The 14,986-nt window shown below is 53.5% G+C and overlaps 2 protein-coding genes across 2 annotated transcripts; both read right to left on the bottom strand.

The window, feature by feature from the left end:
- Positions 1 to 245: 245 nt before the first annotated feature.
- LOC130864358 (lipocalin-15-like) lies at positions 246 to 4,438 on the bottom strand. Its single transcript, XM_057754615.1, has 6 exons — positions 4,334 to 4,438; positions 3,400 to 3,536; positions 2,579 to 2,652; positions 2,267 to 2,374; positions 909 to 1,004; positions 246 to 271 (listed from the first exon to the last, which is right to left on the bottom strand). Exons 1-6 carry the CDS (start codon positions 4,436 to 4,438, stop codon positions 246 to 248), a joined length of 546 nt encoding a protein of 181 aa, XP_057610598.1.
- A 376-nt stretch (positions 4,439 to 4,814) lies between these two features.
- On the bottom strand, positions 4,815 to 9,268 carry LOC130864357 (trichosurin-like). The gene is made up of 6 exons (XM_057754614.1): positions 9,152 to 9,268; positions 8,459 to 8,595; positions 8,171 to 8,244; positions 7,353 to 7,460; positions 7,083 to 7,184; positions 4,815 to 4,840 (listed from the first exon to the last, which is right to left on the bottom strand). The coding sequence occupies exons 1-6, from the start codon at positions 9,248 to 9,250 to the stop codon at positions 4,815 to 4,817; spliced, it is 546 nt and encodes a 181-aa protein (XP_057610597.1). The 5' UTR covers positions 9,251 to 9,268.
- Between the last annotated feature and the right edge of the window lie 5,718 nt (positions 9,269 to 14,986).

The raw sequence follows: 14,986 nt of genomic DNA, 5'->3' as shown, positions 1-14,986 counted from the left end.
GCCTCCTGGACATTCCTTCAGTCATAGGCCAGGTGGGGAGTCTTGGAGATCCCTTTGTGGTGTTTGATGGGACTTGGTTATCACAGAGAAAAAGGGGAAGGGGAAGACCAGACAGGCAGGGGTAGCTCTGGCCTCTAGGCCCCTAGGAGCTGCAGAGGATTTTTCCTCTGCTGCTAGCCATGCTGAGGAGGAGGAAGGGAGGCTGAAACAGCAGAAGATGAAGAGGCCCAAGTGGGAAGCAACATCTAGGCCCTATCTGGGGGACACTGGTCTGTGGAGAGGAAGAAAAAGGGTGGAATTAAGTTTTTCACTTGATTGCTTTCAAATCAGTCAGTGCTCTGGTAGAGGCTTATTCCCCCTCCCCCCATATCCTCAGCATGTCCTCTCTTCCAGGGAGCCTCAGGTTTCTCTGAGGACACCCTTCCTGACCTCTGCACATGCAAGGAGTCCCCTGCAGCCCCTGCTCCTGACAAATGGCTCTATTGCAGCCTTGCTCCTCCTCTGCTGCTGTCTGCTTAGGTGTGACCTGAGCCTGTCTTGTTCCAGAGACACGGCTGTGTGCTTGTTGATCGACTAAATGACATCCCGAGTGGTGGTGCAAAAGGGCTGGGTGTTAGGGTCAGGAGACCCTGAGATCTGGGTCAATCCCAGGTCCTCTTCCTAGCTGTGCCCCTCTCCCCTACTCTGGATTGTCTCTGAGCCACACCCGCGGCATGGAATCAGTAAGTGCCCTCATCACTGTGATTCAAGGTACCACATAAAGCCCAGCAGGGGAAGCATCCAACACAGGTCTGGCCAGAGCAACAACATCATGAAGGCCGTTCTTGTGTTGTTATTGCATCATGGGATGGATGAGAAAGAGAGGACCTCCTTAAACAGCTGAGGAGCAGCTGGAGGGCAGCTCTTACCAGCGATGTTGAAGATGGGGGCCTTTTGAAGGTGGAATTTCTCTACAAACACCAGGTATTTCCCCAGCCAGGTAGGGTCCTCAAGCATTCTTCTGGCTGAAATTAGATAACAATGAGGGTGGAGAGTCTCCGAGCTCTCAGTTCTCCTGGATAAACAGAGAGGGAGCAGAGCCCCAGGGCAGGGTACAGAGACCCCAATCCTCAGCCGCCTGACACTGTCTCCTGAGTTGCAGGGCATATGTTGGGGTTGGTTGGGGAGCAGTACCACCTCCCCAGTTACCTCCCAGACCCAGCACCTCCCTCTCCCAGTGAGCACAACAGTCTCTTCACTGTCTCTTCTCAAGCATGTCAGGGACAGCCAGTGTGACCAACAGGAGGAGCGTGTGCCTGGTATGCAGAAGCCATGAGTTCTATGCCCAACACGGGAAAAGAGAGCCCCAGCTTCCTACCTGCACTCACACCCGTGTCGTGCCCCCCCCCCCCCCACCGCCTGGCCGCCCCTGATTCTTCTCGAGCTCAAGGCTCTTGACTACCTCAGTGTCACCAGGACCCTGGTCGTGGCCCACCCCACCTGCCTCCAATCTTCAAGATGTATCAGCTGCCTAACAACCCCTCAGAAAACCCTCATGTCCTTCTTCCCTGATGCTTCCTTTTGGGAATCCTGGAAGGACCCAGCTATTGTTAATCCCAGGACAGAAGCAGACTGTATCTGACACCTGGTGCTCATGGGTAGGACGTGAATGAGTAATGAGTGAATTGGTGCGGGAGAATTGTCTGTATCCTGTCAATCATGTTATAAATAAACGCTGATTGGCCAGGCAGGAAATATAGGCAGGAAAACCAGACAGGAAGTAGAAATGATGTAATGAGAACAGGAGAATTCTGGGAAGGAGGAAGTTGATTCCTCCCATTCCTGCTCAGACCACCGAAGCAGCAGGATGTGATCTGCCCCACTGAAAAAGGTACTGAGCCACATAGCTAACATAGATCAGAAAAATGGATTAATCAAGATGTGAGAGTTAGCCAATGAGAGGCCAGAGCTAATGGGCCAATCAGCTTATAATTTATGGAGACCTATGTGTGATTTTCTTTGGGGCTAAACAATTGTGGGGTACTGGGTGGGACAAAAAACCCCAAAACAAACAGGACCCTCCATATTACAGTGAATGAGCTGCCTGAAAGAATGCAGGTTCTTGTTTGGTGGGAGCCTGGGTGTCACTTTGAGCTGCCCACACCCCCTAACAGCCATCATAAAACTCTGCATCCAGACAGAAAGTCTCTGGTCAGACTAGGGAGTGACCAACACCTCCCAGAGGACCTAGACACAACAGCCAGGGCAGGGGAGAGCCATCACCTACCCAGAAGTGTCCACAGGTTTGTGACCTCGTTGTCCTCAAAGCGTACATAAAGAATGAGGTTATTGTAGTCGGTGCTGACGAAATGGACATGCATGCTGCCTCCTTCAACTGTGGAAAACCGGGTGACACGAAATGCCTCTGCCCTTTGTCCCCAGTACCCCACCTTCCCACAGAGACCGTGACACCACTGGGAGGATTGTGTAGCCTGCCCAAAGCTGGTAGCTCCTCCGGGTGTTGGGCTCTGTGAAGGGCATCTGTAACCTCCAGTTGGACCTCCCTCTTCAGCACCCAGGTTACCCAGGAAGTACTCACATGTCCCTTGGTACTGGCCTGGGAGCCCCGCTGGATGGACAGTGACATTGATCCCTGTGCATACCCCCTCTCCTCTAGAGAGAAGAGGAATTTATATGTAGTTTTGCTTGACAGGGTGGCTGGCTCCAGGCACAGAGGAACACTGAAGGGGACCCTGGCTGAGAGCCCTGAAATTGTCCCCAGTTCTCAGCTCCCAGTGTTTGGGAGCTGCCTTCCTTAGGGTTAGATGAGAGACAGGATGGTAACCACAGGTGCTGGTCACTGCACGGACAGGAATGGGTCCTACTCACAGGGATGGATGATGGCCCTGGTCATTGTGGATGAAACCAGGCTTCCAGAAGAGGCTGAGGTCAGACTGTCCTCAGAGCTGGGTCTTGGGCTCACAGTCCTGTCCTGTTTGTCTCTAACGGTTCTTGTTCTATACAGACAAAGCTCCTGTTTCGTGGGATCCACTCTAGACTTGGACTCATTATATAGCTAAGGATGACTTTAAACTCCTGGTCATCCTGCTTCTACTTCACAAGTGCTGGGATTAAAGATATGTGCCACTAAATTCAGGTGACTTCACTTTTAAATAACAACGATTTAAAGAACCAGACTTGGGATTTCCTCCATGGCTGGAGACTAGGCCACATCTTGGAGGGCATATCAGTCAGGTCTGGCTGCTCTATGCCTTTTCTGCCATCTCTTTTTCATAAGCCTTGGGGCATGCACTTGCAAGCCATAGCCTTCATCCTGGCACGGTACCACGGTCCCTCTGGCCACCCATGCTAACCCCTCAGGGCTCTGGGCAGGAGATAAGAGTTACCGCAGGCACTCACTTCTCAAACAGCACAAAGTCCACATCCCCACTGTCTCTTGTCTGAATGGAGTGGAGGGAAAGTCTCAGGGGGTCAGTGGGCAAGACCAGGTCCCTGTGGCTAGTGGCCAGCTGGATGGTAAACCAACGTCCTTCCACCTGTGGGAGTGTGGGCATGGGGACCAGAGAGATGACGAGTTCTGAGCTTCCGGTCTCAGTGTACAGAAAATAAGCCTGGTCAGTAGATGGGCACCCACACCCAGGGTGTACACTGGCCTACCCACCCCCCAGTATAGTGAGCTTCTAGGGGTCCCAGGTCAGAGTGCAAGCTGTGACATTCTGCTTAGAAATATTCGCCTCTATTCTCTTCCAGTGTTCCTTCCTTCTCTGTCCCCTTCCTCAGTGCCCCATCTTCCTCAGTGCCCCCTCTTCCTCAGTGTTCCCCTCTTTTTCAGTGCCCCCCTCCTCCTCAGTGCCCCCCTCTTCCTCAGTGCTCCCTCTTCCTCAGTGCTCCCAATCATTGGTGTCCCCTCCTCTTCCTAAATGCCCCCCGCCTCTCCCATCCCTCCTATCTCTGGTCTGAGCTCTGTTCCCCAGAGTCATCATGACTTGGAACTGCTCTCATTAACCCTCCCAGCCCAGTACACAGACCCCACATCTGATTCTGGGCACCAAGACCCAGAGATAGACAGGAGCTGGGCACACTTTGAGTGACATGTCCTAGAGGGGACCTGTCATCTCAGCTCTGGCTCTGCTTCCACAGCCAAGGCTATACAGACTCCGAGTCTGCCCTTGGACCACCAACTTCAATTATCAGTGTTAACTAATGGTCACTGTGTCTCCAAGAACTCCTGGAAAGTCGGGGTACCTAACACACCCATGCTGTGACACTGCACCCAGTCCTTACCCCAGCACAGAGACTGGACCCGGCCAGTCTCACCTTATGTGAGACTCACCTTATGTGCATCAAAGTCGGGCTGCACTGGCACCTCTTCCAGATTCTTCTGGGCCAGATCTATGTTGAAGGCCACGAACAGCAGCCATGCCCTCACGAGTGTCATGGCCCCTGGGACCAAGTGCAGCAGGCCCCAGCAGCTCCCCGTCTCTGAGAATATCCTAAGCAGCAGCCCACTTCTAAGCATCTGCTGGCCCGCCTTTCTCTCCTCCCAACTGTGCACATTCCAGCCCTCCCTAGGCCTGAAACAGAGCTGGGTACCACTCAAACCAGTGAGACAAAAACGTGGTGAGCCTGTCGGGGCAGCTTAACCACATTGCAGTCTGTCCTGGGAGCCCAGGGAGAGGCTGGTGCTTAGAAGACCATAGGTGAGTCTGCTACTCCATCAGGGTGTACCTTCTTGTCCCCAGGTTTGCCATCTTCCTGGTGTGCTATCCACTGGCCACAGGAGCAGGAGTGGAGGGACTCTCCTTCGTCCTTGCTCACCTCACACCAGCTAGCTCCTTCCCTGGGTGTGAAGGGGAGCACAGGTCCACACAGACAGTCTCTCTGTACAGCACTTGAGGAACGTGAGGGCCCTGCTGGTGTGGGCTGCTACCGTACCTGTTTATTATGAATGTCTCTCACTACCCCTCTGGCAGTCTCAGGGCTACTCTGCCCCATGGGTCCAGGACAGCATGGGGTGACCACTTTTCTAGGGTCCTCCTTTGCTTTAGGGTCAGACCCCAGGCTTACTCACTCCTTCCAGACACCACACTGAATAGCTCGGACCAAATGTGACACCTTGCTCTGCACTGTCTCCTTCTCTGGACTTTTTCCCGGGCCTTTTGTTGTAGGTTTTTTTCTGTTTTGTTTTTGTTTTTTTTTAATTTTGTTTTGTTTTGATTTTGTTGTATTTTTTTCTCTTTTGTTCTGCAGGGACCTGGCTCAGGGACACTCTAGAGAACTGCACACAGGAGCCAGCTCTGTCTTTGGGTGTGGTGGAGGAATAGCTTGTCACTGGGCAACCAGAGGTCCAGCTTCCTACTAGGGTTGAGCTATCTGACAGCAGCCAGGCACTTGCCCGCTTCTCAACTTCGTGATTAAGTTCACTTACAGCCAATGACTTCTAAGGCAGGAATTGGTCACTTTTTGGGGAAGGTCAGAAACCCAGGCAAGGAGGACCTGGCCTGACCTGCAAGATCTTTCTGTCTATGCATAGCTCTCTTGGGTCCGGTCCTAACCTCTACTCCTGGCCACAGATACAATGACTCAGACTTTGAGAGACTTCACGGTATGTCCTTCATATTCTAGAGGACAGAAAATCCCTGCCCATGGGTAACCTGACCTTAACTGTTCCAATGATAAGAGCTGGTTCGGGTTCTGGGGAGGATGGGCAAGGACTCTATAAAGGTGGCAATGCTGCTCCTCCCTCTCCTTGGGCCATTCAGGTTTGCCTGCTCAGACATACAGAGATGGGTCCTCCCAGGTCTGGTCTGGATAGCTCGGTCTCAGGAATCCAGAAGTCCCTGAAACCCCTCAAAGCTCAGCTGCTGCCCTGGGCATGAGATTTCTACCTGGGAACACCGTCCTTACCCCACCTTGTCAGAAACTAGGTGGATGCCACCCCTTCCTAGGGGAAGTCCCCGTGGCCTTTGAGTACAGACAAAAAGGCACTGGATGCCATGAGCGGATGCTGGGTTTATTTGCTACACAGGGAAGGGTGGGTCAGAGTAGATGAATGGATAGGAGATGATGATCAAGAAAGCCAGGAGATGGAGGCCATGGACAGCACTGACTCTTGGGTTGCACAGGCCTGGACTTGAGGGCGGCAGATGTCCGGTGGTCTGATCTCAGGCACTGTTACAAGCTAGGGAAGCATAGGCTTCAGATCAGTGTCCTGAAGTTCCTCTCTGTCCCTTCCTCCCCGCGCCCAGCCTCCTCCCTCCTGTCACCCTGCTGTCCCTGTCTCCTGGGCCTTGCACACCCAGGAGAGCAACTTGATCTCCAAGCTCTCCATGAGGGCCATATTTCCCCCAAATCCACTAAGCCCTGAGCCCTTGTCCCCACCTTGTGGTGTGGTTTCCAGAGCAAGGGTTTTAAAGAGCCTATGGCATCCCTCCAAGCTTTGTACTGCTATGATGGACACAGGCTAATAGGCTCACACTGATTTCTTGGGGATCTGAAGGGGCAGTCTGGGAAGCCAGGAGACAGAATTGAGGGGAAAGCCTGGATCCAGGGAGCCCCTGGGAAGGGGAGTGCCATGCAAGGGTGTGTGCAGAGTGGGGTTCCGAGCAAAGCACAGAGTGAGCACGAGAGGTGCAGAAGTGGCTAGAAATAAAGTGTGTACCAGGGCACATGTACACACACCCCAGAATCCTGGAGAGAGCCTGAGTTTTCTGGGCCCACCTGATGTTCTAATCAGGCTGGGCCCTGGTACAGCATCCTTCACAAACCCTGACGGCTACACTCTGGGGCCAGGCTTTGCAGTGTGTTGCCTGGAAAAGTCTATCTGCCAGAATATGGAGGAACAAGACTGGAAGGAGACCTACAGACCTCAGGAGAGCTACATCTTGCTGTGGACCGAAGAGGAAGCGGAGGTCAGAGTTCATCACATGTGTCCCCTTCTCCCTCCAGTGTCCCATTAGCTCTGCTAAGCCTCACACAGACCTCCCACCCTGTCATCTCCTTGATTTACAAAGGAGTCACAGTCTTCATAGCCACTGTGGCTGGGGACCCACAGAGAAGAAGCTGTAGGAAAGGAGGCTTACGATCCAAGGACACGTCCTCAATGTTGCCTGCTACAATGCCTCTTCTGGCTGTGTGCTTCAAATAGGCCACCAATCCCAGTTTACCTGAAAGCAGAGTCCTGCCTACAGCCAGCAGGGCGGAGATCACAGTTGAACAGAGAACCGTAGGGAGGGTACTTGGGGTAGGGAGAACAGATACAGCCCCTAGTTTCCCCCAGCCTCTCCACCCGCCTCTCCAGCTCTCTTGTCATCCCCTGCAGTCTTGAGGCTGTGGGTGGGAACGGCACCCACCATGGAGCTCAGCCACAATGAGGGTATTTCCTTCATAATGGTTTTCGTAGTCCATGATGAGGAAGTCCTTAGTGACGGCCACAAAGGTCAGATAGTTTTTGCCTTGGTCTATAACAAGAAACCAACGGTCATGAAGCTTACTAGGACCCTTGTGTCTCCCGGTAGGTACCCTGTGCCTCCTCAGTTGGCGCAGCCTGACTCCGCCTCCACAGGTCAGCCACAGGAGTCAGCAGAGCCCAGGGAACAAAGCCCACCAGCCAGTTACTCTCCTGCCTCTGCCTCTCTATCAGTCTTCCTCTTGTTCTTCTTCCCCCCAATTCCCTCCCCTGTCTCTTGATCTGGGTCTCCTTCTGGGCCAGAAAGTGGGGAGGTCATGCCAAGGAAGGGGAAGGGCTCGAGTCTCCCCCTCTGTCTTCTGCTATCTGGACTCTTGCGCCTCACTGCCCCAACACTGCTTTGTGTTCCTTTAGCCTGATCAGCATCTGTTCCAAAGGGAAAACCTTACACAGTACTCCAGAACCACAGCTGGGTGAGGGTTCCTGAGTGCCTCCCCCTCCAGCCTCCACTGCTTGCCATTTGAAGAAGGTCAGCTCTGTGCTGGGTCTCTAGGGAGGGCTTTCAGGAAGATTATGGGGGAGCCCTGGGAACTCAAGGGGGACACAGTTTGGACTGCCCTTCTTGGATTTTTGGATTTCGGAAGACATCGCTGCTAGGTCTCAATGATTACCATCCCCGTCCTTCCTGACCCCAGCAGCCCCTCATACCCTACCTGATCCGCCATGCCCCTCAGGGAGGGAGGAGCAGCCGCCCTCACTCACATTCAAAGGTGTAGCGTCCAGGGATGTCAGTTTTCTCTGCCACGATAAATTCCTTCACGCACTTTCCATCTTTCCTAAGAGGAAATTAGCCTTCCTGAGCCCTGCCCCGAGGGACTGGGCCCTATCAGGTCACCTGGATCACCCAGAGGGAGCTCTGGAAGATGCCCAGCCTCCACGGAGCAGCCCAGAGGATCAGTATCGGCGGGGCCCTCTTGGGGTCTGAACCCTAAAGAGCTGGGCATCTGGGAGGTGGTGGAGAGAATGTGGCCCTGCAACATGCCAGAATACCTGTGAAAGTAGGTGACATTCAGGTTGCCGTTGGCCAGGCGGACAATACCAGTCATGAAGCACCGGTAAGCACCTCCTTCTTCAATGACAGACCGGTTAGTGGAAGCCAGATTGAGGGTCTTCCAGGCCCTTGTCACCTGCAGAGCAAGGTTCTATCCTGACCACAGAGTTCTGGGGAGCCATCTCCCTGGACAGTGGGTCACGGCAGGCAATATCCTGCTGAGGTATAGAGTATGGACCTCACCTTACCTCTCTGTGTGCTGAGAAGGTGCCTTGGGGTCTGACTCCCCTCCTCCACCATCCCCCAGTCAGACAGGCCAGCACAGTAAAGCCACTGCCCATGGACAGTGCTGATAGAATATATTGACTCTCTATTGAAGAGAGGTGGCGTCATCTACCATATGAAGGTCTCAGGGTCTCTGTGCAATAGCACGCACAGTAGAAAACCTGGTTACCCTGTCTCTCCTATTTGATCCCTAGGTTCAGGCTCCTCCTGGGGCCTGGCCAACTGCAGTCGGGCTTTTATGTGATTCATACTCTGGGGGACCTGGCAGTGTCCCCTGAGCTCCTGGCCTCAAGTAGAATGCCAGTCCTTTGGTGCCCATTACCGGGAGTTGCTGTCAAGACACTTCAAGGTGACAGAGACCTGGAAAAGATATGGGGTGACTCCCTGCCTTATTCAGAGATCCTCACCTGATCAGGGCTGAAGCCCTGCTGCACGGGAACCTGGCTTTGGTCCTGCTGGGCCCAGGCCAGGTCTAGCCCCACAGCCAGCAGCAATAGAAGCTTCATCGCTCTGCTGTGTCTTCTTGGGATGAGAGCTCAGGATGTGGATGCTCAGAGGCCCCAGTTGGCTGCATATATACTGTTCGGAGGCAGGAAGTTCTTCTACCCCTCCCCCACCCACAGGAGCCAACAAGTTTAGGAGTTCAGGGGAGGATGCTGCCAGCCCTGGGGCTACAAGATGCCTCCATTAAAAGGTCAGAGTGCGGGCCAGGACTGGAACACTGTGTGGTTTGGCTTCTGGACTGCGATGATTTTGTGGGTGGGCCTGGGACACTCTGGATGTGGCACCTCATTGGCCCGGAGAGATAGCCAAGCGCCAAGCCTTCGCGTCTCAGCAGGTGAAGGCTGGACAGGATACACAGTGTTGAGCCATGGGGAGGACATCCCTCAGGGTACCCTCTGTGCCCTTTCCGTATGCCCATGGAACCCCCTTGTGGCAGAGGCTTCCCTGCTTTCTCAGCCCCAGCCCCAGCCCCAGCCCCAGCCCCAGCCCCAGCCCCAGCCCCAGTTTTGGACTGGAAACCAGGTTTTCAGTCAGTAAGACTAAAAGGATTATCGCTCTGAAGGTCAGAGCCATAATTGATCACACATGCGTGCGTGCAGAAGTGCTCAAGGCCGTTCACTTGGGGGTTGGCAAGGAGATCTGAGTTCCTAGTCTCCAGATCGCCAGGCCTTTCCCCTCCTTTGATGACAGAAAGGCCAGGGTAGTCCAGGGCCACTCCAGTGGTCTCGGTGGAAGGCCCACTGTGCTCCACGGTGAAGCCTGAGGGCTCCAGCTAGGTTGTTGCTATGACTTGGGCTTTCTGTCATTCAGCTGAAGCTGCTCCTCCAATCAGGTGGGGTATCTATGCACACATACATGTGTGCACGTGCCACGAGCTCATGGTTGTATACATCATGAATGAGTGTACATGTCTATATGTGTGCAGTACGATTGTGGGCCTGTGATCCTATGTGCCTTGCCTGTAAGTGTGCTTGCATCTGAGTACACACATGTATACACGGCAACACTTTTCTGTTTGGTACATGTTCACACGCATGCAATTGCCTCTGTCAGAAAATTCACAGTTCTTGGAACGTTGTGGAAATTCCCAGTATCACCTTGGGACACCATGGACTTGTTCACAGTTATGCCCTCTCTAGTATCCACCAAGGTATGCTGGGGGCTGGGCAGAGCTGAGCAGAGCCTGGGGCCAGTGTTGGCTCTAGGAATATAGTGGAAATTTCCAGACTGAGCCCACGGAGACAGGAGCCAGCAAAAGAGGCATGGGGTAGGGTGAAGCTATAATATTCTGAAAAACCTGGGTGAGGACAGATGTTACTCTTCAAACCCTAGACACCATGAGGGGCTTCCAGGCAGGAGTGCTGTGGGAGGGACCATGTTCATCCAGATGTTGAATGCAGGACGCAGAAGTCCCTGCATGAGGAAGTTCCCCAATGGGCAGTGCCAGCACAACCTGGTCCTGGGCACAGATCAGGTACCCGTGGGATGGTGGCTGGTGAGGGTTGTGGCGCCTTCAGAAATGTATAGCTCTTTTGGGGGTTCTCACACTGCCTCATGGACAGGATCTGGGTCTGTATTCACCTCCTGCTTCTGTGTGTGGTGAGGTGAGGTGAAGGGGTCAGAAGAACAGTGTCCTAGGGAATGGGCCAGCACAGGTAAGGATCCAGGTCCTGCAAGCACTGCCAGGCAGGTCCCCACGGTAGAAAGTGAAGCTTGGAAAAGGTGCGCATCACCCTGTAAGATCATAGAGACAAGCTGGGCCACGTCCTTGTGTCCATTTTAACACGACAGTGAGAAGCTCTGGGCCTGCTCAGACCACACCCTGAGCCACTGTTCTCCTGTGGCTACCAGGGGCTGTCCAGGTTCATCTCCCAGCCAGGAGATGTGCCCTCCTCTCAAGTGTACGAGCATGAAGTCACATTCAATTCCACCACTGAGAAGACTGAAAGATCAACTCATGGGGACATCCATCCCTTGGGCCTAGCCCACAGGGTACCATCAAAAACCTCTCCCACTGCCTGTCTTCCAGGAACAGAGTGGACCTTCCCATGGCCAGGGATGAGCCCTTGAGGCCCAAATGGAATTCCCATTCTTGTAACTCTGAGGCTTCTTTGGTCTGAGGGCTCTAGGGTTGGACACTTGTCCTAAGGCAGGTTGGGTGGACAGGAAGCTGCACAGCTCTGGGAACACCTGTGATGGCTGGTTCTTAGTCTCTGAACTACAAGCTGGCCTTTTTATATGTAATTCACTATGCCTATGACAGTGGGTGGCTTAGTGGACCAGGGACTCCAGGCTCAGAGATAGCCAAGACAAGCTGAGAGGCATCTGGCTTAGCTCCTGGGGCTCCTGGAGATCACTTGCTAGGTGCCCTTGGATGATGTTTTGGCCTTGGAAAGCTGAATGTGTGTGTGTGTGTGTGTGTGTGTGTGTGTCTACCCATGGCGTCTGGGTCTGGCCTATTTCCTGATGTTGAGTCATCTCCCATGGTTCTCCTGGTTATAATCCACACAGAGAAATGCAAAATAAGCTAAGGACCTACTGGGAGGCTTAAACCAGCTTTTCATATAAGAGGACTCAGCCTCTATTTGCCAAATGGTCATCTGGGGACTTGAGGGACTAACTGGGAAGCTGTCGTGTTAGAATCTAGCTGCTGCTCAGGCCATGACACCTTGCAGCTGCCTGTCCCTTTTCCAGATACCAAGAGACACTCTAAAAAGACACCCTCTACGAGTCTTTTGCTAACAAGCTTTCTGGTGCCAAGATCTCTCACTGGGGTATCAGTGGCCACACATCCTGGTCCCCACCCCATTTATTGCCACTTTAGAACCCATTGCTGATGGCTGCAGCTGAGCCAGCTGGAGGAGGCCGTTGGGGATACCTCAGTTCAGAACAAGTGACCCAGATTCTGGTACCTGTTGGCTGATACCATGTCTGGCTCACTTGAGAGGCCTAGGTCTCCCATTCCTTACGTTATGGGGCTGGGCTTATAAGGTATGAAGTAGTAAGAAGACCCCAGTGCTTTCCCAGTGCCTGTGGTGCGAAATGGTGACATGTCTCGTGCCCTCATTGTCACCAATGAGGTGCTTGGGTCTGCTAGGTGAACAGGCACATAAAGCTTAAGACACGAATCTGCCTCAAGGGTCTGTGCCAACCTCTGAAAAAGGGCCCAGAGGAATAGCTGAGTCCCTCCCAATCGGGGAATCAGGGGGCAGAGCTTGGCACAAGGGCACTCACAGAGAGAGTATTTGGAACTATGGCTTCCCTTTGTAACTCATCAGGAAGCTGGAGGGGAGAGGAGGAAGCTGAATAGGGGTGTGGCAAAATTAGCTAATACCCGAGATGATCATAGCTAAGAAAATTCATCTACGACTGGATGGTGGGAATTATGGGAAGAGACAATGACTGATGCGGGAGAAAGGGCCTGTGAGGAAAGCAGAAAGATTCTGAAAGGATTTTGTTTTAAGATCAAAGATAAGTGCAGCAAGATTCCCTACCCTTGCTGCTCTCTCCCACCATCAGCAGAGGCGGCCGGCAAGGACCGGAAGTGCCCGTGAAACCGTTACTTTCTAACAAGGGTGGACATGGCCCCATCACACTAAGGAACGGGTTAATGACTCCGCTGAGAGAAGAAGACAAGAAGGTCTCAAACCTGATCAGCATTCGTTGAGCCCAAAACAGGAACAGGGGGGAGAACACTGTAAGAAAGCAGGGAGAAAACCGCTCACAAAGATGGGTCTGAAGGGCACTGCGTTGAAGCATCCGTGTCTGTCTGATCAGTACTGGTCGCCTGTCCACCCACCTTCCAGTTTGCCCCCCCATCCATTCGTGCATCCTCCTAACTCTCCACCCCTTTGTCTTGTCGTGCATTGGCTCACCCTCCCACGCATCCACTCACCATAGCTACGCTCCACCGGTCAGTCTCTCATCCACCCATCCCCCGCCCACCTTTCCCCAGCCACCCACCCATCCACTAAATGACCTAACAACGTGGGATAGAGATGCTTATGACTCTGTGGTCACGCTGGCATTTTCCCTAATGACATTGAGAGTCCAGTTTTACCCATCACTGTTCATAGAGGAGCTTAAGATAGCAACGTTCCTTCCAAACAGTGGCTTTGACCTCTGGGGATTTTAGAAAGAATATATATCCTGTCATCATGCCACTGTGAATGTGGGTTTAGGAGACTCTAGTCAACGCTAATGGAAATCTGCATCGTGTCTTACTGAGACCCCACACACTGGGCACAAATGCGCCACACTGCCCCATGGAGAGTGCCTGCCTGGGCACCATACGGTCCTCCTTCTCTACCCGGCAGAAGTCTGAAAACCACAAGAGAGGAGCCGTGCTGCCTTCCACCTCCAGCTCTGATCAGGAGCACCGAGTTCAGACCAGGGTCTGACCCTAGCAAGTCCCACTTCAGATTCTCGCCTCTTCTTGGATAGCCTGATCATCTGTTGCTCTTCGTCCTGCTGCCTTCCTTAGAATGTGCTGCATCGAGACCAGACTCAGAATGGGATCTCACTCGTGGTTTTCACGGCTGCTCTGCCCTCGGCCTTCTGAGTTTATCTAATTCATGAGGGAGGCCTTGCGGCGGCAGCCGACCCTCCCTCAGTCACATGGAGGCTCTAACCATCTGCACTGGAGACCTGACCACAGTTTTACTTGGGCCTTCCCCTCAGACAGAGGTAACTTGGAGGGTTCTTTCAGTGTGGGAAACGCTTCCTTGGGATCTGGAGCCAAGAGCTACTATGCTCCTGACCACGTCACGCCCAGGCCTTGTTTCCACAAGAAACAGAGTTCCTGTGTCAGCCATCTGCCTGGACCCTTCAGCTCCAGGCACAGCGTTCCAGCCCTGTCTAGACCCTTTCCCTGATTGCTGGGCAGCATCCAGATCTATCCACACGTGTGGTCATATGTGTGTCCCTCCCTGTGGAAGAGGGATGGGTGAGCAGAGGGAGGTGTCCACACAGGTTGGCAAGGAGCCAGTGCCACAGACAGGAGCTCTGCCCAACATCCCAGGCTTCATCACAGAATAGCCCAGGGCAGAAGAGGAGGTAGGGGAGGTAGGGGGTGTTGGTGTTTTTTTGGGGGGGGGGTTTCGAGACAGGGTTTCTCTGTAGTGTAGCTATGGTGCCTGTCCCGGAACTAGCTCTTGTAGACCAGACTGGCCTCGAACTCGCAGAGATCCACCTGCCTCTGCCTCCCGAGTGCTGGGATTAAAGGTGTGTGCCACCACCGCTCGGCCCCTATAGGGAGTGTTGATACTGAACTTGGGGGGCATCTGAGCCACCAAATGACCCAGGAAACCAAAAGCCTTCCAGCGGGGGCCTGTAGCATCTTGCACCTGACCTAAAAAGTCCCCAATGTCCCAGGCAAGAGCAGGGCACAATGCTACAGGGTAGCTGAACCCACCTTGCTGAGTTCTGCTGTAGTGACTGCTATGCCCAGCAGGGACCATCCAGGAAAGAGGCCTCTTGACTACAGATGCTGTTAAAGCTGCTTTGTGGTGCCTCGGGGTGTCAGGCATGGTTTATGTGAGGACGTGGTGTCCTGACTGACGCCTTCTCAGCTCAGTGCCTCTGGGACCATGGAGGCTCCTAGCTTGGCTTCCTATCCTGGGACCTCAGACTGAGCCAGCAACCAGCAGGGGATGCAATGCCCTTCCAATGGTCTTTGTGCCCCTAGGCCCAGGACTTGCTCTCCACATGGGGTCATTATCCAGGTAGGAAGGCACAGG

This window comes from Chionomys nivalis, chromosome 22 (genome assembly GCF_950005125.1).
Source record: "Chionomys nivalis chromosome 22, mChiNiv1.1, whole genome shotgun sequence".
Taxonomy (NCBI): Eukaryota; Metazoa; Chordata; class Mammalia; order Rodentia; family Cricetidae; genus Chionomys; species Chionomys nivalis.
The sequence above is the reverse complement of the archived record's forward strand: the minus strand, read 5'-3'. Positions and strand labels throughout refer to the sequence as shown.

What these genes read in the sequence shown, in the direction of transcription:
- LOC130864358 (XM_057754615.1), bottom strand. Translation starts at nt 4,438, where the DNA reads ATGACACTCGTGAGGGCATGGCTGCTGTTCGTGGCCTTCAACATAGAT. An exon ending in CCGACTTTGATGCACATAAG is followed by an intron (nt 3,537 to 4,333) that starts GTGAGTCTCACA and finishes ACACTCCCACAG; the next exon opens with GTGGAAGGACGTTGGTTTAC. An exon ending in CCCCATCTTCAACATCGCTG is followed by an intron (nt 272 to 908) that starts GTAAGAGCTGCC and finishes TCCTCTCCACAG; the next exon opens with ACCAGTGTCCCCCAGATAGG.
- LOC130864357 (XM_057754614.1), bottom strand. Translation starts at nt 9,250, where the DNA reads ATGAAGCTTCTATTGCTGCTGGCTGTGGGGCTAGACCTGGCCTGGGCC. An exon ending in AGGGCTTCAGCCCTGATCAG is followed by an intron (nt 8,596 to 9,151) that starts GTGAGGATCTCT and finishes CTTGCTCTGCAG; the next exon opens with GTGACAAGGGCCTGGAAGAC. An exon ending in TGGACGCTACACCTTTGAAT is followed by an intron (nt 7,461 to 8,170) that starts GTGAGTGAGGGC and finishes TTCTTGTTATAG; the next exon opens with ACCAAGGCAAAAACTATCTG.